Here is a 22049-nt window from a genome sequence, read left to right on the forward strand (position 1 = left end):
AAGCTCCGTCGGCTTCTGGCCTCATTTCAGCTCTCAGGCGTTGAGAACGGAGCGTCCGGGGAAAGAGCAAGCGCCAGCGAGGCTTGCCGGCGGACTGCCTGTGCGATCTCAGCCTGGGCGCTGCCACGGCACAGGCTGGCTGGGAGGCTTCGGAGGGGCGAAGTCCAAGCCCTGGCACTGACTCTGATCCGCCCCTGTCGCCCGCTCGCTCACAGGTGGCCTCTCCCGGCTCTCCTGCTGCCACTCCTCGGAGCCATGTCCTCACCGCCCGCCGGGCTGGTCCAGAAGCTCTTCCAGTACATTGATCTCCATCAGGACGAGTTTGTGCAGGTCGGAGAGACTACACGCGGGGTGCTGGCGGGAGATCCCCTTGGTGTCTGGGTGAATGGTCGGTTGCTGGGAAATGTGGGGTTTTTGCCTGACATCTTAATTCCGCTTGACGTGCCCGCGATTCCCCATTGAATGAAAACAGTCACTGTTTGTTAGATTCAGGGGTGAGGCCCCTCCCAGCCATCCCTCCTGAAAGGGGCGCTCAGTTCCTTTCAGCACCCCGGCCTCAGGATGTCCCTTGAGCGGCGGCCAGCACACTTCGTGGCGCTCACGTTTACTGTGACCCACCCTCGCCTGCCCTGCCGCCCCCCGGGAACGGCTCTCGCTGAGGCTCTCTCCACCCCCCAGTCCGGCCGAAACGCGTCCTCCCCCAGACGCCAGCCCAAGGCGATGCCTCCCACGGGCGCCAGCTCCAAACCCAGGGTCCTACCTGTTCGGGGTCAAAGCCGCTCGTTTATAGCCCTTGTGTGACACGCATTTATCTCCTTTGCTGTCCTCTGCTTTGTCCCTGCCTCCCTGCAGGGCCTATGTGGGGGCCGCGGTGGAGAGGGAGGCCTGGGGAGGGAGGCAAGGAGGGGGTGAAAGGCCAGTGCTGGGCCCAGTCTCCCCGCTCGTCCCACTCCTTCCCTGCTCTCTGCCCCACGCAGGCCAGGCCCCCGCCCCAGCCCAAACGCCCTGCGGTTGCGCCCACTCTGTATCCCTGGGACACGCCCGGCACGTGTGTCCAGTACATGGCTATTTGATCCACATTAGGGCCATTATTGAGCATGTAGAGGACGAACCTCTGTGTTTCGTGCTAAAGCACAGAGCTGGATGTCCGGGCCGCTGTCCCCAAGCTTCACGCCCACGGGACCCTGCCTAACGCAGGCGCACCACCCGGACCAAATGCTTGCTGCGCTTTCAGCCCCGAGCGGGGCTCCCGTGGGATGGGAATCAGTGGGGTGTAGGGTGGAATCAGTGGGGGAGCCTTGCGGATTTGGGCCTTTCGCCCCAAACTGTCCTCTTTGCAACTTCCTCAAATAACTTAAATTTAGGGACAACCCGGGAGCATCCATTCTATACATTCCAGTTTTAAAATGAAAACGCAATATTCCATCAGGTCAAACTTTTTTATAATGAAAATGCACGTGCTACAACCAGGACAGAGACCAAACCAGGGCGACCAGGGAGCCCAAGGTCAGGCGCCGGAAACCGGCCAGGCGTTTGATCGAACTGTCCCGCACAAGCCGCTCCAGTGCCAGTGCGGGGGCGGGGGTGGGGGGGCGCCCGGCTCTCACAGCCCACACGAGCGGGGGTCTGCAGAGCCAGTGGCCGCCGGGCTGAGCCTCAGCCGTGTGCCGCTCACTGAGCCCTGCCGGGCGCGGAGGCTTGCTCGCTTCTCCCAATTCGCCCACTCTGTGCCCAGTTGCCTGGGTTCTCCCAGCTGAAGAAGCAATTCAAGGACATGCACGGAGGCTCAGCACGTGGGCACGGTCGACTATGAACTCGACGTCCAGCCCTCTTCCCTCCCGGGAGGCGGGGGGCTGAGGCTGAGCGTTCCGAGCTTCCCACCGCAGCAGCTTGGTCTTTCTGGCGGCCAGCCCTGCGTCGGGGGCCCATCCACGGCCGACGCATTGGAACAAAATCTGCAGTCGCCTGGGAGACCCCACGGGAGTTGGGAGCCTGAAGCAGAGGGCAGACATTCCTACAGGGGTCCTGGCGCCTTCTCCACTTAGGAAGCTGCGGAGGCGCTAGGAGCTCTGGCCAAGGGCGTTGTGCTCGCTCTCCGTGGGCAGAGGAAAGGCCGGGGCCGAGGGCGCTTCTGGGACAGTCCCCCGGGCAGCGCTGGATCGGGCAGCGGGGCGAGAAAGGGCGGCTGCCCGCCTGCCTGGCCCGAGCTCAGACCCTGGGCTGCGCTGCCTTCCGGACCCCAGAGGGGCAGGCCGGGCCGACCACAGAATCGAAGGGGAAGGGGGGTCAGGAGGAGCCCTGAAGCCACAAGGTCACCGGGGTCAAGTCCGAGGTCCCGAGGCCTTCGGGGCCACATGGGAAGCCAAGCCCCGGAGGGGGAGGTGAGCTGCTCTCAGCGCTGAAAATCAGGAGGGGGCAGAGCCGCCCTCCCTGGCGACGCTGGAGGACCCCAGGTTTTGGGGAAGACAGCCTCCCCCCAGCCTTCCCTGTGCCGTCCCCCTGCCCCCACAGCCGCTCTGCCCTCTGTCTTCCCGCTTATGCACCTCGGCTTGTCCCGGGGACTCCTGCCTAGTGCATGTTTGGCAGCCCTGCCCTCAGACCCAGTGCCCTGCTGCCTGCTCACCGCCCTTCCCCCTTGCCTTCCAGATGCTCAAGGAGTGGGTGGCCGTTGAGAGTGACTCGGTCCAGCCCGTGCCCCGCCTCAGACGGGAGCTGCTCAGGATGACGGCCCTGGCCGCAGCGGCGCTCCGGCGCCTGGGCGCCCGCGTGGACCTCGTCGACTCGGGCGCTCAGCAGGTGCTGGCGGTGCCCCGGCTACCGACGAGCTGCCACCTCCCGGTGCACCAGCCTGCTGGCGCAGGGGCGGGGGCGGGGCTTGCCCGGACCCTCCATAGTAGTAACCCCGACCCCCCTTCGGATGCAGATTTCCTCCTCAGCTCCTGTCCTGGGGGTGGGGGGACAGCTCGAGGGGAGGAGGCACGTGAAGGGCAGCCGATTCTGGAAAGGCCCGTGCTGTTCACATCGCGCACGCAGGCTTCGAGCTGACTTTTCCCTGAAGTGCTGACGCGTCGTTCTTGAAGGATCCGGCCTCTCATCGAATCGCTGCCCGTCACAGCCACCTGGTCACCAGGGTGGTCTTCAATCTTAGCACCCGGCGCCGCCTGGCTCAGCGCCCGCGAGTCTCCAGGGGGTTCCCAGCCGCGTCCGCCCTGTTTATGCCAGTCGCGTCCGAGCTCCGACGGAAGAGCCCTGGTCACGTCCCCTCCTTGCCGTCTGCGTCTAAGGAAGCGCTTCGTTTTCATGGTGTTGCCTGTTTGAATTAGCAGTGTCTCGTGGTGCCCCCCTGAGAGCGGACAAAGGGCGATGGGGCAAAGAGCCGGGCCCATGAGGACCCGGGGGTGGAAAGGGGGCTCCTGAGGCCCGGCTGCGAGTTTCCCGGAAGAGCCGAACAGCGTTTATTGGACAAAAGTGACCCATTTTCCTTCCACAGCTGCCTGATGGTCAGACCCTCCCGGAACCTCCCATCATCCTGGCCGAACTGGGGGCTGCGCCGCAGAAGCCCACCGTGTGCTTCTACGGCCACCTGGACGTGCAGCCTGCGGCGCGGGCAGACGGGTGGCTCACGGACCCCTACACGCTGACGGAGGTGGACGGTCAGTACTCCCACGGATATGGGGCTGCTCACGGGGCTTGAGGATGTGAGAGGGGCCCCTGTCCCTGGCTTCAGGTCTTAGCCTGTCATTGAGAATGAACAAAACGCGCCCTGACCGCGTGGTGCAGTCGGTTGAGCATCGATTGTCCCGCAAAGCGAAAGGTCGCCTGTTCAATTCCACAGGCCCGGGTTGCAGGTTCAGCCCCTTGTTGGGTCAGGGCACGTGGAAGAGGCAACCGGTCGATGTTCCTCTCCCTGTCTTTTTTCTTCGCTTCCCCGCCCCCCTAAAAGGCCACTCTCATGGTTTACAAGCTTGTATGCGGAGGCCGATTTTCTTGCATCTGAGAAAGAAAGCACAGCCGTGCATGCCCCTGGGTGAAGTGACACCCCAGGACAGAGCTCGGGGCTGTGAGGGACACAGTCCTTCCGGTCACACGTTTTCTTTTTGTTTGTTTATTTACTTTTATTTATTTATTTTTAAAGAGGGAGAAGGTGGGAGAAAGAGAGGGAGAGGAACATGGATCGGTTGCCTCTCTCACGCCCCCTACTGGGGACCCGGCCTGCAACCCAGGCGGGGGCCCCGCCCAGGAATCAAACCGATGACCCTGTGGTTTGCAGGCCGGCGCTCAATCCACTGGGCCACCCCAGCCAGGGGACACATTTTCTTTCCAAAAATACCAAATGCAATGTTTTTTAAAGACAAGAAGACAGGTTCATGGAGACGCAGGTACCCTTTTTGCATCCTTTTGCTAGTTGGGACGTCTCAGACCGAAGGGCTGGTTTCCGTGACATTCTGTAACAAACCCTCAGGTCCTTTCCCATGAACGTGGAGGAAATAGCTAATTACCCTTCAGATCCAAGTGTTTCAAGTGAGCTTGCGTTTCTGACGGGCTCGCGGCCATGCCGTTTGTGCAGGAGAAGCCGTGCTTGGCGAGTCCAGAGCCAGGTCCGTGCCTGGAGGGAGGAGGCCGTGTTAAAGGGGCGACCCGCAGGGGTGACCCGCAGGAGTGACCCGCAGGACGGCCCTTGCTTGGAACTCACTCAGCTTGGCAGAGGTCTCCACGCCGCTCTGAAAATTCCTTCCCTGTTTTCAAGGAAAACTTTACGGACGAGGCGCGACGGACAACAAAGGTCCTGTTCTGGCGTGGATTAACGCCGTGAGCGCCTTCCGGGCCCTGGAGGAAGTAGGTGGCCGGCGATGTCTGGGAGGGAGGGCGCTGACCACGACCGGGGCAGTGACGGGGTCGGCGACGAGGAGGACGCCCCTGCACTTCGCAAACGTGCGCCGTCCCAGTCACGCGAGTTTCGCAGGCGAGGAGGCCGAGGCCTGCCCCGCTGGCCTGGGGCAGACACGGCACCCTGCGCGCTGCTGGCCGCGCGAGGGGCAGCGTGCGGCAGAGGCCGGGACGAGCTCCTCTCGGCTGGGCCTTGCCTTTTTTACCCTTATCTTGCTTTCCCTTGTCTTTTTTTTTTTTTACATCCCCCCCTCCTTTGCACACAGTTTGATTTTATTCATAGAGACAGACGTGCACTTTAAAACCGCATCAGCTGCTTCACCAATTACCCAGCTAGAGGCCCTGGCAGCTGAGACATTCCGTCTGAACCTTTAGATCTCTTTCTGTTATTGGGCAACGTCGTTTTCAACAGGTGTCCCCTGCCGGTCCTGGGAAGGCAGGGGCCCTGCCTCGAAGCGGGGCTCCCTCTCTCAGACCGACCACGCCGGGGGCCCAGGCGCGGGTCTTCAGCGGCCCGAGTGTCCTCCCCACAAGGACGGCTGCCCCTCACGCCTCCCTCCCCGCTCCTGATGCGTCTGCTGGACTCCCTACGGAGGCGTCCGTCCAGCAGTGTGGCCCTGGGCAGGGGCCAGGGGCTGAGTCTTGCTGGGCCTCAGGCCCTGTTCAGTCCCCGGGAGGGTGCTGGTTGAGTTCTGACACAGAAACGGCCCTCACCCCCATCACCCCCCCCCCCGCCCCGTGAGTGCACGCGCGCCGGGAGCCTGGCCCTCGGCTCCCCTACACGGATCCTGTGGGGCTCACCCTCGAGGCAGGCCGCGGACGCCTCCCCCGCACGACAGCCCTGACTCAGAGCACCTGTGCACCTGCAGCCCGAGGAAGGCAGCTCGGGGCCGGGCCTCCGGGCCTCGCTAACCCCACCCAGCCTCTCCCAGGAGCAGGCGGGGCAACGGGCCAGGCTCCCGGCGCCGGCCGAGGCTGAAATATCCGGGGGGCACGGACCCTCACCCCCCAGTCCTGCCCCTTGGTGCAGGGCCTGGTGTGGCGGTGTCTTTCCTTGGAGGACATTTCATCAGGGGCCAGGGACTTTTCCTTCAGGAGTGTCTCCTTCAGGAGCTTATTTCCTCCCGGGACACAGCAGGAGAGGGGTGCTGCCCCGGCGCGGCCGCCCTGCCTGGCCGGGGAAGCCGGCTTGCTGCATCCGGTGGATGTCTGCAGGGCCCCCTGGCCACGGCTGCCTGCCCTCCCGGCGTGCACACCAAACAGGCCCCAACGCTGCATCTGGTTTCTCTCCCTCTCTTTTTCTCCTTCTTGGATTCTCTCCCTAGACTTCCTCTCAGTCTCCTCCCTCCCTCCCTCCCTTTCCCTCTCTCTTTGTTTCCCCCCCTTCATTCTTAAGAGAAGCAAAGCAATATTTATAACAAAGTCCTATATAAAGGCCAAAATCTGCTTTGCTTTTACGTTTCAACTCTGAAACATTACAAACGAAATGTAAGAAATATTCTCTGCCTTTGGACCAGTCAGTTAATTCTCCCTAAGTCTCTTTTTCCTCGTCTATGAGTTAGGAATGGTCATTCCCACCTCTGGGCAACAAGTGGGGTAAACGAGGGAACACAGTCAAGGTGCCCTCGTGCCGACAGACGCCGGTTTCTTCTTACCTGTTGGCCGCCCGCCCTCCTGTCCTCTCTTCCCGTCTTGTGCACAGACTTCTAACCATGCGTCACCTCCCCGGTGGTCTCACCAACAACCAAAGCAAGAACCCATGCCCATACCGCACAGAGAGACCAGAGAGCCGCCCAGCGGTGAAATGGCTCGTCGGGGTCCCTTGGGCGTCCAGGGACAGAGCAGAAACCAAAACCCGGGTGTGCGTGCTGGTCTGCCATCCCCCTCCAACCCTTAGTGGCCGTTGGCTTGTATTTTATTAACCACACTTTGCCAGAAAATTCTCAGCTTCCCCACTATTTCTCAGTCATTGTTAGTTAAATGCGACTGAAGAGCTTTCGAGTATTAATATTTTGGAACTGCAGCTGGACTTCCTAAGACGAATAGAAGTGTAGGCAGGTGATACATTTGAGTCATTACCCCCAGTCACCCTTAACCGATGGATGGCCCAAGGTCACGCTTTCTAACACATAATCTCCGCTCAGCCCGCCTTTGCTAATCTTCAGTGAGTCGATCCCCCTCATTAGCACTAATCAGTATGTTTGGGCGTCGTTGGTCTGCATATCATCACTTCTAAAGTCTCCTAGGCATCTCCTGCCTCAGGAAGAGACTCTGACCTCCCTTTTTCATGCGCCCTGCAGAGATACAAAGTTATAAATTATAGAGACACAATAAGATCAAAACCAAATGGGGGAAAAGGCACATTGTAAAAATTTTAAAGGCGCTATTCCCTGCCCTAATATTAACTGGTGAAAATTCCATTTTTGCTGCATGATCAAAGCCTTTGAATAAGTTAAAAGGCTGGCTGAACTCATAGTTGAAAAATAACAGATACTTGAAATAAAAATTATCCTGAGGCTTAAACATTAGACAGCCTTTCAAAGGAAAGGGTTCTCATTTATCACACTCAGAATTATGAGGACAGAAAAGAGATTAGTAATTGAGTAACCTTTCTTGGAAAATTCCTTTTGGGGAGAAAGAAGAAAGTGAATCTCTCTGGGCCAGCCCAGCAGAGCTCTGTGGTGTGGACGCTGCTTTTTTAACGATCCCCTTCCCCAAATCCTTTACCCACGTTAAATCGATGGGCCGGCCTGCAATGTCCACGCTGGGCATCACCTTGGATTCTCCTTCACAATCTGTATTAAAACTCCTTGGCTACCAACAGGGATGCTGGGGATGTGAATGGCCCACGCGTGGAACGCATATAATGACCGACCGTGTTTACGTTAGGTGCCCTCTAATCCCCGGTCTCACAGAGGGAACGCGTGAGCTGTGCCACGTTGGGAGGGTTTGTTCCACTGTTAGTTTGCCCATCAGGACCTCCCCGTGAACGTCAAGTTCGTCCTGGAAGGGATGGAAGAGGCCGGGTCTGTGGCCCTGGAGGAGCTCGTCAAGAGGGAAAAGGACGGGTTCTTCTCCACCGTGGACTACATCGTGATCTCCGACAGCCTGTGGCTCAGCCAGCGGCCTGCGCTCACTTACGGGATGCGCGGGAACAGCTACTTCACAGTGGAGGTAGCGCGCCGCAGTCGTGGCAGGGGCGCACTCTGTGGGAGCAGAGCACTCCCGGGTGCTGGCCTGGGGCACCGCGGAGGCTGGGGGCCTGGGAGTTTGTGAAGCTCCCACGCCGTGAGCCGTTGTGCTTTGCGCTTATTCTGCAGACAGGATTCGAACGTCCTATGACCCACAAGCCAGCTTTAGGCCCTGCAGCTGTGGCCTCCGGAGGCGGGAACAGCAGCCCCAGGGGTGAGGGGCTGCCCCCAGCTCCTGGGGGCGAGTGACAGTCCCTGCTCCTTGGGCCTGGCTGCGCGGCCGGGACGGGAGCGGAGGCATCGGGCCATCTGGCCGCACCTTGCACACGAATGGGGCAGGGAAGACCCGCGGGGCCAGAAGGATGGGAGGGGTGGGTCAGAGAGACCGTGAAAAACCTCATCGGACCTGGTAGCGGATTGGGTGTGCTGGGCCCAGGAGGGATCCGACATCACATTATGGCGATAGGTTAGCAGGAGAGGGCCCTCCTTGTTTGGAAACAAGCAGGCTGGCAGGAAGTCGGCGAAGGAGAAGATGCTGGGTTGCCTTCCAGGCGTGAATTCAGGGAGTGGGGACACGGTGGGTGGGTCAGACCGCGGGGACGAACAGGCGAGAGCGTGGGCTGCGAAGGAAACCCGGGGAGCGGTCCTCGGAGCTCCGAGCGCAGCGGGAGGCTGTGCCTGAGTACGCTGTGGCGCTGGACACAGCGCGGAGGCTGCCGGGGGAGGCCCGGCAGGGCCGTCCCGCAGGCCCAGAAAGCACGCAGAGGCGGAGCTTCCTCGGAGGCCACAGGAAGGGGCTGTTTCTGGAAGGAGGGTGAACAACAGATGGGAGCAAAAGGGAAGGCCCAGGCCCACCAATAACTTGGTGATGTTGGATAGAGCCGTGTGTGTGGTGGAGGTGGGGGCTGGAGTCAGTTCCAGGGGGTTGAGGACGCCTGGGGAATGGAGACACGGGAGGCGTAGATGCTCCAGGGCACGTGGCCAGACAGTCGGAGGCGTGACGCCAGGCGTGACGCCAGGCGAGCCGCCTGAGTCCCCAGCGACGCCGTTGGGGCGGCTTCCCCCTGCGGGAGAGCAATCGGCGGTCACCACAGCAACGAGGGCGCTCAGCACCTGTCTTCCCGCCTACCTATCTTCCAGGTGAAGTGCAGAGACCAAGATTTCCACTCAGGAACCTTTGGCGGGATCCTCCATGAGCCGATGGCCGATTTGGTGGCTCTGCTCGGTACTGTCTTCCTTCACTTCACTTCTTAGTCACCAAGGGTCCGGCTACGATGCAGCTCTGTCTGACCCCGTGCGCCTCTCCTTCCTTGGCTCCCCAGCCAGCCCCGAGGGGAGGCGGAGCAGGAGAGAAAGCAAACCCTCCTGCCGCCCCTTGGCTAGACGACGTTCAGGGGCTTCGTAAGTCCTTGTCACGTTTTTCATGGGCCGAAACTCTCCCTGAACTTGCGCCCTTTACCTTTGCTGCGCACTGTGACGCATCCGGCCCCACACAGACAATGGCACAGCACCGAGACCTCTGGAGAGGCTCTCGGGGTCGGTGCCAAGCAGGTCGGCACCATGTGGCTTCCTTTCTCCACGGTGCGGAGGCCCCGGGTGGCACAGGCCCCAGGGAGCTTGCTCCCCCCTCTCCCAGTGCCCCGGGCCTCATCCAGACTTCGCCACTGCCCTTTGGGGCAGGGCTGTGGATCGTGGCCCTGAGTTACGGACTCCCCCTCAGCCCAGTGAAATGTATTGTATATTAAGGTCATGATACAAACCCAGTAATACAACTGAGGTCAAAAAATTAGTTGGGTGCTGAGGGGGTTGGGACTGGCTGTCACTGGCTTGCAGCCCGCCCTCTGTCACCCTCACCCAAGTCAAAGCAGGACATAAGTCCTCCCCGGCCAGCGGAATCCCTCAGTGTCCCCTCGCCCTCAGGGTGTGCCCCGGACGCTGCTGACTGGCCTGCGTGCCAGGACGGGTTCCCACGGGCTGTGGGGCTGGCGACTTAGTGGGAGGATTTGGGAGTGTGTGCGGCCACATCGGGGGTGGGGGCAGGGGTTCATGAGGGGTCTTTACGTGAATAAAAGCGTGCAGGTGGGCGTTCAGAGCGCTTTCCCAGGAGGGTGGGCTGTGCTTGCGGAGTCTCGAGCCTGCGTCTTTCATAGATATTCTTTGATGGTCCCCTCACTCCTGTTAGCCCCCAAAGTCTTTCATAAATGACAGCCCGCCCGCCTGCTCACTGCAAAGGCTCTCGGGGCCCCGTGTGCAGCTCACAGACGAGACCCCAATATCGTGCTTTGGATTAATGACGAGTATCTATTATGTTATTTCGGTGTGTGTAGGGGGGTAAGAAGTGGAGAAGGAATGCGATATTCAGTTTCTCAAGTATGTGTGTGTGCACATACAAATGTATATCTAAAATTTTTTATAATGAACACATTACTTTTTAACTTGGGAAGATAAAACTTCTTAGAAGTGTTTGATGTTTGTGATATAAAAGGTATAGTGGGGAACTTGAGTGTAATGCAGGCTAAGTCAAATCCTGCAATTTATTGCGAATCCCGGCTTCCATCCTCGTGTCGACGAGGTCGACGTGAAGGCGGGTCTGCCGCGGGCCAGGCCTGCCTGGTGACCAGCTCCTTCCCATGACCGTTGTGTCCAGCTGGAAGCCGCTGCCAGTGGCTTGGCCCTGGGGACCAGAGCCAGGCACAAAGCCTGCGGCTGCCCCCGAGAGTCGGTCGCCTGCGGTCCCGCTCCAGGGCTGGGCCGTCGGCACATGCATGTGATCTGTGTGGCTTTGCTCCCCGTGCGTGCCCCGCAGGGAGCCTCACCGACTCCTCTGGCCGGATTCTGGTCCCTGGCATCTACGACCACGTGGCTCCTGTCACAGAAGAGGAAAGGGAGCTGTACGCAGCCACGGACCTGGACCTGGGAGAGTACCGGGCCAGCGCCCAGGTCAAGGACTTCCTGTTTGACACCAAGGTACGGCAGGGGTTGACGGGTGCACGCAAGGAAGGACGACGTGAGTCACGCTCCCCAGCGCCCTGTGTGCTGTGGGCTGCGGGTCCCCACAGCGGAGAACTGAGGGCCGCTGCGAACCGGTGGCCGACCCTGCCTCTCGGCCATGTCCCCGGTCTAGATCCACCAGACCCGCCCTGGGCCCCTGACCACAGAGCGGCTCTTCGTTTCGCAGCCCTGCCTTCCCTCATCCGCTTGTTAGACTCAGTCCCGCGCCAGCGGGGCTTCCCGTCTGTTAAAGAGCGAGAACCGTCTGCAATGATTCCAGCTCCAAGACTCCCCCTTGACCCTCTGTCCAGACCCAACCCAGGGCCTCAGGGCTGCTCTGCAAAGGGCGGCATCACTGCCTCAATGCAGGAAGTAAACCCAGAGCCACAAGTGACGGCGGGCATAAATTCAGATGTTTTCCTTTTTCCTTCGTCGTCACCGCTTCCCTCTGTGCCCGCTGCAGCTGCCCCCTGGGGAGGTGCCAGGGGAGGGCGGTGTCGTCGGACCCGGGGGGCAGAGGTCACTGCTTCCTGCGGCGGGCTCTGCGGTGCCCCCGTGGGAAGGAAACAGGGCTGAGAAACTGCCCCGGGCACCTGCAGCGCACTTGCACGCCTTCTGAGCGACAACACGCATGTGGCACGTGAGTTGTTGTCGTGCTGATTGGGGATGGAAATCTATCACTGAACTCAAGTTTCTGAAAGGGTCCCCTTGCCATCTATTAACTGGAGACTTCAGAGCTGAGGTGACAAGGGCCCTTGTCCATGAGAGTGGCCTGGGCAGGTCAGAGCTGCCCAGGACCTCGTGTCCTGAGGGAAAAGTTCCCTTTTATTATTAGTCCAGATGGGGCCACGCAGGGTGACGATGAACTCATCATGAACGGTGTCGCAGGTGCACGGAAAAGGTGCTTACCGTAAGCAGTGCCACTGAGCTGGTTTTAATCAGCCATTTTGGACATAAGAAGATAACTTTATTTTAACTTAGGAGGAAATTCTAATGCACCTGTGGAGGTACCCGTCTCTCTCCATCCATGGGGTTGAGGGCGCATTTGATGAGCCTGGGATGAAAACCGTCATCCCTGGCCGAGTCACAGGCAAGTTCTCCATCCGGCTGGTCCCCGCCATGAAGCCGCCCGTGGTGGAAAGGCAGGTGCGCAGCCTACTTGCAGCCCCCGCGCCGCGGCCCCCAGCGGAGCGAGCCACCTGCTCGTGGCCGTCCAAGTACCATTTCTTCCCAATACAAAAGGGACGGGAACAAACGTCAAAAACCTGACACAATTTTTGTTTGGTAACAATCCCTTTCCATGGTTCTATGCGATTACAGGAGTCGGAGTGATGGAAAATCTTAGAAAGTTAAAGGGTAGCTATAAAGGCAGGGTTGGCTTTGTACGCCGAGGAGAGGCTAGCTGCCTAGCTGGCCGGGTGGAGCCAGACCCTCTCAGGCGCCAGGCAGTGGTTTGTCCACGCGTCTGAAGGGAACACTGGCAGGGGCCATTAGTGAAAGTGTCTGGAAGGGCTCTAAGTCCAGGTTGCCTGCCTGTCATCGGTTTACCTCGAGGTTAACACAAAGTGGGCTCTGCTTGAATGAGCCGAAGATGCACTTCATCCCAACCCTCTGCACCCCGCTGTCCTGCCTCACTGTCTTCCCAGCGTATTCCATTCCAAAATACTCGCCCCTCCCACACCCCTCCCCCTCCCCCCTTCTCACAGCACGCAGTCCCTGAGGGGGTGGCGCCTTGCTCACAGCTATTTCCCCAGCACCTAGACCTGCTCCTCCCACAGGATAGATGTTCCGTAAACACCTGTGTGGTGACGGAATGAACGGAAGAAATGTCTCAGGGTCTGGAGTTCTCCTGGGGCGGGGCAGTCGACAGCAGCAATGGGGTGGAGCCAGGGGCACAGCCAAGGACGCTGACAACAAGGCCCCCTCCCAGCTCAGCATGGGGTTGCTCCCACAACTGTCTGGAAGGGACAATACATCCACAAAGAGGGATGTTCTAGTTGAGAACTTATACCTGTATTAGGATGCGTAATCCCTCAACATTCATAATACTCCTATTACACACGTTATGCATAATATCATTCAAGTTTCACAGTTGCCAAGATTCCTACCGAGCAAACGTTAGCAGACACCGTGGTCAGGATGGGTTAGGGGCGGGGCTGGCGGTGGAAAGAGGGGGTGAGAGCACGTGCTTGTCCCACGGGGCGAAGCTCGGTCCCGGAGACCCCGCTGCCTGCCAGCACCCCCTGCAGAACCAGGTCACAGCCCTTGGATTGGTCGGTTGGGGTTTCAACGCTTCCAGATGCAAAACTGTAGTCCTTGGCTGAGGGAGTGACTCAAAATGTTCTCTTACAGTTGAAAATGTTACCCTTTAGGTGAAGCAGCACCTCCAGCGTATCTTCTCCGAAAGAAACAGCTCCAACCAGATGTCTGTTTCGATGGTGCTGGGCCTGTGCCCGTGGATCGCCAGCGTTGACGATAGCCAGTATCTCGCCGCAAAGCGAGCCATGGAAGCAGGTTGGACTTTCGCTATTTTGAGCTACCAGTTTGCAGTGGGACCGAGGGCTGGTGCCAGGGGCAGGGGCAGTAGGTGACACAGGGAACACGCTAGGATGAGGGTGTTGATGGTGCTTCTGGTCCAGGCTGCCTTGCTGGGCGGGGCCTGAGCGAGGCTCTGTACACGCCCTCTCCTAAGTGTGTTCCCCCTCCGCTCCAACACCTTGCGCTGCGTCACCCTTGCTGTGACGGTGGGGCTGAGGGACGCCTCTGTGACTCGACAAAGTGAGCTGAAGGATGCAGGCGCTGTTTAAGGCTGGAATTCTCCATTTAGTGTTTTCTGACCGCGGTGGCCCATGGGCAACTGGAACCCCGGGAAGGGAAACAATGGATGAGGAGGGGCCGCTGTGTGAGAGACGAGGCCGCGGCCTCCGCCGTGGGCTGGCAGCGCCGGGCTCTGGGCCCAGACCTCGGGGGGACTCAGGCTCTGTGGGGGCTGTGGGGACGCAGATGTGAGGACTTAGAGGAAGGGCCCAAGGCCGGCAGCAACTCCTCGCCATTCGCGCGGCCCCCCAGTGTAGCGGTATTTTACCCGCAGAACGTGGGACGGAAGGAAAGAGGAGGAGTTGGGAGATCACTGCCTGCCTGGGGAAGAGGGGCGTGTGGCTGAAACACCCGGGCCGATGACGGGGGCGCCGGACGTGCTCTCACAGGAAGGCGGGAGGCCCCTTTTGGTCTGTTCGTGTGCTGAGCCGTGAAGCACGTCACCGTTACTCACACGCACGCCTCTCTCTGCTGGTAGAGCCCACACGGCGCGTCTTCTTTTCCGTCTTCAACTCGTTTTGCCCTCCCCTGCTTCAGGGGCAACTTGTCCTCTAGCCCAGGAGGTTTGACACGTGTCCTTTTAGACCCCGGGATATCCATCCATTAAACTGTTTCAGGGGACACATCAAACTCCAAGTGCAAACATTGAGACGTTCCGGCAATCTATAGCTATTTATTAATATATTTGTTATAAAAACCCCCAAATCTAATTCCCACTTTGCTAATATTTAATTCATGAAACAACCATACAAGTAGGTACATCATCGGTGACATTCTTGCCAAAAATGCATGCCCTCTTCCAATTATGAGAAAACAGACAAACCCAAATTGAGGAACATTTTAGAAAACAGCGGATCAGTACTCTTCTCGAGGTTCAAAGGTCATGAAAGGCAAGGAAGGAGTGAAAAACTGACACAGGCCGCAGGAGACTGAGGCGCAATGACAAACTGCAATGTGGGATTCTGGGAGAGAAGAGGGGAAGAGTCGTGACATTCACACAAGGTCAGAGTCTAGTTAATAAGATTACTCCAATTTTAATTTCGTATTCATGATTATTATTTAATAGTTATAGAAGATGTTAACATTAGGGAAGCAGAGTAAGGGGTACAGGAGAACTCTACTATTTTTGCAACTTTCCTCTAAGTCTGAAATTAGTTCAAAATAAACATTTTATTTAAAAACACTTTTAGAAGCCGGCAGTTGTAAAGAAGGCGACCGCGGCTTTCTCCTGGAGCCTCCTGTCTGGTCTAGAACATGAGCTGCATGGTAGCAGGAGCTCGCTTGCCCGGTGCCACCCGCAGTGGTGGTTCCTGGGCGGGGTCTTGTCATTCGGTTATTCCAGTGCCTTCCTCTCTGGGATGGCAGTGTTTGGAGCAGAGCCAGACATGATCCGCGATGGATCTACCATACCAGTTGCCCAGGTATTCCAGGATGTCCTCCAGAAGAGTGTGCTGATGCTTCCGCTCGGCGCCGTGGATGACGGAGAGCACTCCCAGAACGAGAAAATCAACAGGTGGGGCCCCGCCGCCGCCCCCGGCCCCGGAGCGCAGAGCCTTGCGCATGCCTCCTACTTCAGATTAAACTCACCCCCTCAGGCCTTCCTGTTCCAGTTGCAGACTGGTTTTCCTCTGTCATTTGGGTGGAAAAAACCATGTTCCTCTTAACCTCTTTCATTAGGCGGAACTACATAGAGGGATCCAAAGTATTCGCTGTCTTTTTCCTCGAGATGGCTCAGCTACACGGAAAACGGCAGGACCTTCCAGCTTAGCTCAGACCAAGGGACATATCCCCCCTTCCATCCTTCTGGACAGGAGTGGAATAGAAATATCTGGAAAATTTTGGTCAAGAAAATGATGTTTTCCCTCCCATTTAAAATATCTTTGGACATCTGGATACTAATATAATATCTTAAAGGCACAGACACTGGGCATGGTTTAATGGTCCCACTGCATGTCTTTCTAAAGTCACAGCTGCCTTCACCAACTTGACCTCCCCAAGTCCAGCGGCGGCAGCCCAGGGCTGGACTTGCTCTGCCCTTCGAGCATAAGGACTGGCCCTGGCAACGACCGGCGGAGGCACTGCTGCCCGCTTCCTCGGCCCAGCGGCCCTCGCGGCAGGGGAGCGCCCCATCTGGGCACTGCTGGCGCTCAGCTGCCCGGCTTGTACCGCATCCTCCCTTTGTATTGGTAATAAAAACTTTGGTCCCCACCGCTGACCACCATCTTCCCTGTGGAGGTGTTTTTAGAGGAGCCACTGAAGCATGAGACCACGTTGACCTCTTGCTTCCCCTTCATTTAATTTTCCTGCTCTGGAAAGTTCTGAAACAGAAATGACCAGTATGCAAATTCTCAGACCATTCGGGATGGCTTGGGTGAAGATAAGCACGTTTTCCCCGAAGCCTCTCTACCTTAGTTAGGGTGGCTGCCGCCCCACCACCCCTCCCTGCTTCCGTTCTTTCCTCCTCTCCACCGTGCAGGCCCACGCATGCTCGCCCACGTCTACGCGCACGCGAACCTGCCACGGCAGGATCAGCCCTGAGAGAAGCTCGCTCAGCCTGCTGGAATCAGACTCAATGACTTCATCTAAATTGCTCAAGGCTTTTAATAGCATCAGTGATAGATAGAGAACTAATCAACCCTGACATCCGTAACACAGTCTCTATTTAAAGCTATCAGCCACCGAGCATTCATTAATCATTTTAGTTAACCGTCTTGTTTTGCTTGATTGGATTTGATGGTGTAAACAAACAAACAAATAAGAATGTAATTTTTCTAAGGTTGAGTGTATGTAAACAAATCAACTCGGTCTTTATGAATTCATTATCTAAATCACATAAATGGGGAGGAATTTAAGGGTTTATTAAAAATGTTTCTCTTATGCTTCCAAATAAAAACAAAGCATCACGCATTCCAGCTCTTTGTCTGCTCTCCCTGACTCTGCTCACAGAGAGGGGACCTCACAGACAGGGGACCCCAGTGAAGCCCCAGCCTGGAGGGGTTGCACAAAGGGTCCTCTTCTCTGACTTGAAAACATCAGGTCCTGGTGGCTGAGTGTTGGCAGGTGTTTGATAGTCGTCGCTCTTAACCGTGGTTCGTGCTCCAGATTACACTGGATTGTGAGATGTTCTGGATTTGGTGGGACCTACCTGAACTATTTGGCAGAGTTCCCAAGATCTAACTGTGCCAGAGGCCTGTGATGCTAACTTATGTTTTTAAAAGGGTGTTCAGATGAGCCAATGAACACAAGCTGGTTGTAAAATATGTTGTGACCCACTCTGAGCAAGGGAACATCAGTGTCACCCAGTCACTGAAGCGTATGACCTCATCTTGGACCTTCAGTCCTGCCGCTGATCGGACACCGGCGGTGCCTTGGTTAATTATCAGGCAAAGGAGGTCATCAGGTCCAGGAGGTTCCAGCTGGGGAGGCCCGAGTCCAGGGTCATGATTTTCTGCCTCCCCCGCCCCTGGCTCCCCTAGGTCCCTCTGGGTGGTCTGCCCGGCCGCCAGCCATCGAGCTGCTGGGGTCCGGCTGAGAGGTGGGCGCCAGGACACAGGCACCTTCCAGCAGGGTCCGCTCAGAGAGGACCCAGAATCCCACCTGGCTGTTGGCCAGGAGACCAATTAATCAGTTGTGAGAAGACAAAGAAGTTGAGGGGAGAGACATTTAAGTATTTGCTTTACGAAGTTTATTGAAGAAATACATGCACGTGGATAAAAGTGATCACCCCGTAGGACATGCCTGGGGGTATGTGGGGACGGAGGGAGCTGCCCGGTGCTGGAGGGGGCCGTGCGTCAGGGCTGGGGGCGGGGCTCTCAGTTGGACTTGGTGATGCTCGGAGTGTGCAGGACTGGGGCCGGTTCGGCTTCCCGCTGTCTTCACAATGTCCAGGCGTGCCGGCCAGGCCCCTGGGGGAGTGTGCACGGAGGGAGCGCGCCTGTCGGTGGCACACTGTCCGCACTGGCAGCCCGAGGGCAGCAGGACACGGAGGACAGGCCAAGGACTTGCTCCCGGCCTCTTCTCCCCCGGCCTCTTCTCCCCCGACAGCCCTTTGCAGAGCTCCCCTCCCCCGCCTTTCCGCCCTGCCCGGCCCCCCTGCTGGGAACTGCCCAGTCCTGGTGTTTCACACGGAAAGCTTGTTTCTTCCCAAACGGAAGCTTGTTTCCAGTCCTCCCAAGTCTTTTCCCTCTGGGGTTCCCTGCCCTGGTCAAACGGACCTTTGGAATCCTGGGTCTTCTTGGACACTTTCCTCTTCCAAATCCAGTTCAGTATCAGGACCCGCCGACTCTACTGCTCAGCAGCCACCACGCCCTTCCTTTTCCACTGTCACCCCCTAGAGCCTCTGAGCCAAATCCTCTCCCTCTCGGTGGGTTAGTGCAAATGCCCCAACCTGATCTCTTTGCTTACCCAGGAGACCTCTCCAGTGTCCCTGTCACCCTGCACGCAGCCTGTGTGTCCCTCCGGCCTGCTTACAACCCTGGAGTGGCCTGCTGGTCACAGGGCAAAGTCCCCATCACAGCAGTGTCTGCAGAATGTCTGTTCTCTGCTGTCTCCTCCGGCCTCGCTCTGTCTCGCTCCCTCCGGCCCGGCAACCCCACCTTCCCTTCCCAATCCTGCTGGTCTCCCAGACAGAAAGCTCGCCTGCCCAGAGGCTTCTCTGTCCCTCCGGGCCTGGCTCCCTGCCCCCCACCCTCAAGCCTGGGCTCCACGTCACTCCAAAGATAGAGGGGGCGGGGGAGAGAGGGAGAGAAGAGACATCGATGTGAGAGAGAAACATCGATGGGCTGCCTCCCGTACATGGCCCGCCCAGGGGGTCAACCCACAACCTTTCTGGTGCGTGGGAACGAAACTCCAACCGACTGAGCCACCTGGACAATGCTGTACTATTTTAAATATATTAAATGTCATCAGTTATTATTTTTAATGCTTTCTTTCAGCATGTTTATTAACTACACATAATAGCCAACAAACTAAATAACAATTTGAAGTCTTGATTACATAAGATGAAATAAGGTTTTTGCTTCTGTGATAGCACCTCTACGGTTAGACCTGTCTTGCAGCTCATGACAAGCAAAGCAGCTGAAACCAGGGCCACACGCTGGCCTCTCCTGCGCTCCCACTGACCCGCCCGGCGACCCCCGCCTGCTGCTCTGCGGAGTGTTTGCCTCACGAGAAAGAGGGCCTTCCCTCCCACTACACTGCAAACGCTCAGTCAACTGACGAGGTACAAAAAACAGAAATACAGATTTTCTGAAGCAAAGGGATCTCTTCTTTTTCCTTCCCCCCAGCACGATGTGAGAGAATGGATGGTAGGTGTAATGACTGTAATTTCCTAACAGTTATGGTAAGTAAATAAATGCTTCTGAGCCTTTAACATTTGGGTAGATTGAAGAGAACGAAATGTCATTATGTGGGAAAATTATATTTAAAAACACTGTTCTAGGGTAATTTCTTATTCAGAATGAGAAAAGATGTCATAGAAATTATGCCTTTGACTGTAATAGAAAATATGAAGTTTTAAATCATTTCGCCTCCCACATTGAAATTCACCAAAAGGCATTGAGGGAGAACTTAGATGTAAAGTTCTAGGGTGGGTGGTTAAGTGCTCAGGGCACACTGCCGCTGTCTGTCACTGTCACTCCTGGCAGGCGTTTGTGATGGCAGGAAATTCCAATTCAAAGGACATGAGAACTTTAAAGGACACTGTTCGAGTAAATCAGTGATCAAAAATTAGTCACCCAAAATGACCAATGTTTTCTTTCAAATTTCACATAATTATGCTCCAATAAAGGAGGCTGTCTAAACTTTAAACCCCCCGGTGAAGAACCAGAAGGCCAGCGTAGGCCTGTTCCGTCAGCACATAGTGAGGGAACGGAGCTTCTGGAGAGTCACAGAGGGAAAGTGCCAAATCCTGCAGATTCTGCCTCGGTCTCCGGAGGACTGCTGACCCAGGCACGTGCAAGGTGGACTTCAGCCTCCCCGCGAAGGCTGCTGGGGTGTGCACACAGCCCAAAGAACCATCTGCTAAAACAATACCAACACCAACCAGTCTCTTCAGAAGAACATAGCTGAATTCAGAATCACTACATTCTGTTTGTTACTCAAATGTCTGGGATACAGATCAAAATTACTTGACACTGAAAAAAGAAGAAAACATGGTCATGATTAAGAGAAAATGTGGCTTAACCAGCAAGAAATAAGGAAATAATCACTTGCTGCTTTTAGCAGGTGACAAGAGACAAGAGAATCAGGGAACATGTAAGATAGACCAACCAAAATTATTCAGTTTGCAGGTCTGAGAGAAAAGGAATGAAAATAAATGAACAAAAAAGAGCTTCCATGAGTCATATACAGTATCAAGAGATATAACATATATTTTATTGGCATTCAAAAGAAGAACGGGGACATCAGCCTCCTCTTAAGGAGCCTCTTTACTGGGACAACATCCTGGCCACAGGGCCAGGTTAGGAGGAGCGACCTATTGAGAGTGAGTTTGGGGCGTCAGGCTGGGGAACAGTCTCCAGCGTTACTCAGCATGGACAGATCCAGAGGCTGTGGCATCACCACTTTGAGCTTCACTTTTCTTACCTGTAAAATTAATGCCCTATTTAGGGAGGTTACAGGATTATATGAGCTAGTGCATCTAAGGTTTTAGTACTATGCTGGCATTTATGGAGTTGGTATATCTTCTTTCGTACATTATTTTTTCCAATGTGCTATAACAGAAATGTTTCCTATTCATTATCTAAATGTATATAAACTTATATTTATATATGTATATATTTTCCTGGTGAGACACAGAACATTATCGAAACTTTCCTATATTCTTGCTTTTCTAGAGCACCGCATAAAATACAGTAGGTGCTTACTAAACAATTTATATTAGACTGTTACTATAATTTAGAAAGCTTATTTTTTTATTTATTGATTTTAGAGAGAAACACCAATTTGTTGCTCCACTTACTGATGCATTGCTGGTTGCTTCCTGCATGTACCGATTGGCGAGCGGACCTGCAACCTTGGAGCGCCTGGATGATGCTCTGGCCCACGGAGTGTCCAGGCAGGGCTGATTTCTAAATTTTAGGACCTCTTCTATTAATACAATTTCAAAAGAAAGGAACTTTACCCTAAATGACTAATTTTACACCAGGAGAATGAGGTTCAACTGACTTCCTTAAGGTCACATTGTGATGTGAATGGTCCTGAATCAGCAAAACAATGGATGATTGAACAGAAAAATCAACTCAGATATCATTTCACTGCTAGATGAAAGAAGATGAAATGCTAACTGAATCCCCAAGGTGAGAAAAGTGGCAGGATTCATCACCTGGAGACCAACTGATCACCTCATCCATATGGAGCGCTGTGCTAGCTACTCTTACTGTTGAGAAATGTATCACCTGGTCATATAAGACTGACACTGTTGAAACATTAAAATATTACATTACTAAACACTACAAGTAAATTTTACAGGAACTCTGAAGACAGTTACCAAGTTTTACTTCTTTTATTCAAGAGGCATCCAATGAAAGTTGGTTAATTAAATCAACATCGCATTGACAAGCTGGTCACCTGCTCCGAGAAGCCTGTTTCCATGTTTCCCTACAACTTTCAATAGCTCACTGGGTCAGCCGGTGGGGCGGAAAGGGCTGCCATAGAGTTCGCGGCCAAGCCCCACTTTCTCCAGCTGTGTCATCTTGGGGCGGTGGACGCTTCTGCATTCCATTTCCTACTGTGCAAGACCGAGAATGCGTTGGGGGTTCAATGAAAATCCAATCAGATAAGGTCTGCAAGAAGTTCTCTAACTACTCTGATTTAAGCAGCCTCTGAGCTCCAATTGGCCTTGAGAGCTGATTTGGGTAGGAAGCCTATCATTCACATTACAGGGCTGCTGTTTCAAACTCCCATTCGCTTTACCTCCTAAATACAATTCTGATAACCTAACAGAGGCCTCTGTGCTTACAAGGTAAGTTAAGACTCTTCACCACGGACCGCCCGTGGGACACCGCCGCGGTCTCCGAGACGTCGTCTTCCGTTCCGGATCCGGGTTCCCAAAGCCCAGACTCGGCCCGCAGCTGTGCCGCACAGGGCGCCCGGGGCCGCCTTTCCGTCTTTCTTTCAACCCTGCGCCGTTAACGCTCACGAACAGTCCACGGAGGACCGTTT

General features: G+C 55.9%; 1 protein-coding gene across 1 annotated transcript; it reads left to right on the forward strand.

Moving 5' to 3' along the window:
- The first annotated feature begins 234 nt into the window (after positions 1 to 234).
- CNDP1 (carnosine dipeptidase 1) lies at positions 235 to 15854 on the forward strand. Its single transcript, XM_054583897.1, has 11 exons — positions 235 to 330; positions 2647 to 2796; positions 3491 to 3653; positions 4748 to 4836; positions 7864 to 8061; positions 9219 to 9303; positions 10885 to 11045; positions 12051 to 12215; positions 13442 to 13583; positions 15252 to 15399; positions 15564 to 15854. The coding sequence occupies exons 1-11, from the start codon at positions 256 to 258 to the stop codon at positions 15652 to 15654; spliced, it is 1467 nt and encodes a 488-aa protein (XP_054439872.1). The 5' UTR covers positions 235 to 255; the 3' UTR covers positions 15655 to 15854.
- Positions 15855 to 22049: the final 6195 nt, after the last annotated feature.

The sequence above is a fragment of the Pteronotus mesoamericanus genome, unplaced genomic scaffold (assembly GCF_021234165.1).
Source record: "Pteronotus mesoamericanus isolate MK-2021 breed Mesoamerican mustached bat unplaced genomic scaffold, CSHL_Meso_final contig_74, whole genome shotgun sequence".
Lineage (NCBI taxonomy): Eukaryota > Metazoa > Chordata > Mammalia > Chiroptera > Mormoopidae > Pteronotus > Pteronotus mesoamericanus.

Excerpts from the sequence above, each read along its gene's own strand:
- CNDP1 (XM_054583897.1), top strand. The coding sequence starts at position 256 with ATGTCCTCACCGCCCGCCGGGCTGGTCCAGAAGCTCTTCCAGTACATT. Across the intron at positions 3,654-4,747 it reads CACGCTGACGGAGGTGGACG|GAAAACTTTACGGACGAGGC; the intron begins GTCAGTACTCCC and ends CCTGTTTTCAAG. Across the intron at positions 4,837-7,863 it reads CCTTCCGGGCCCTGGAGGAA|GACCTCCCCGTGAACGTCAA; the intron begins GTAGGTGGCCGG and ends TTTGCCCATCAG.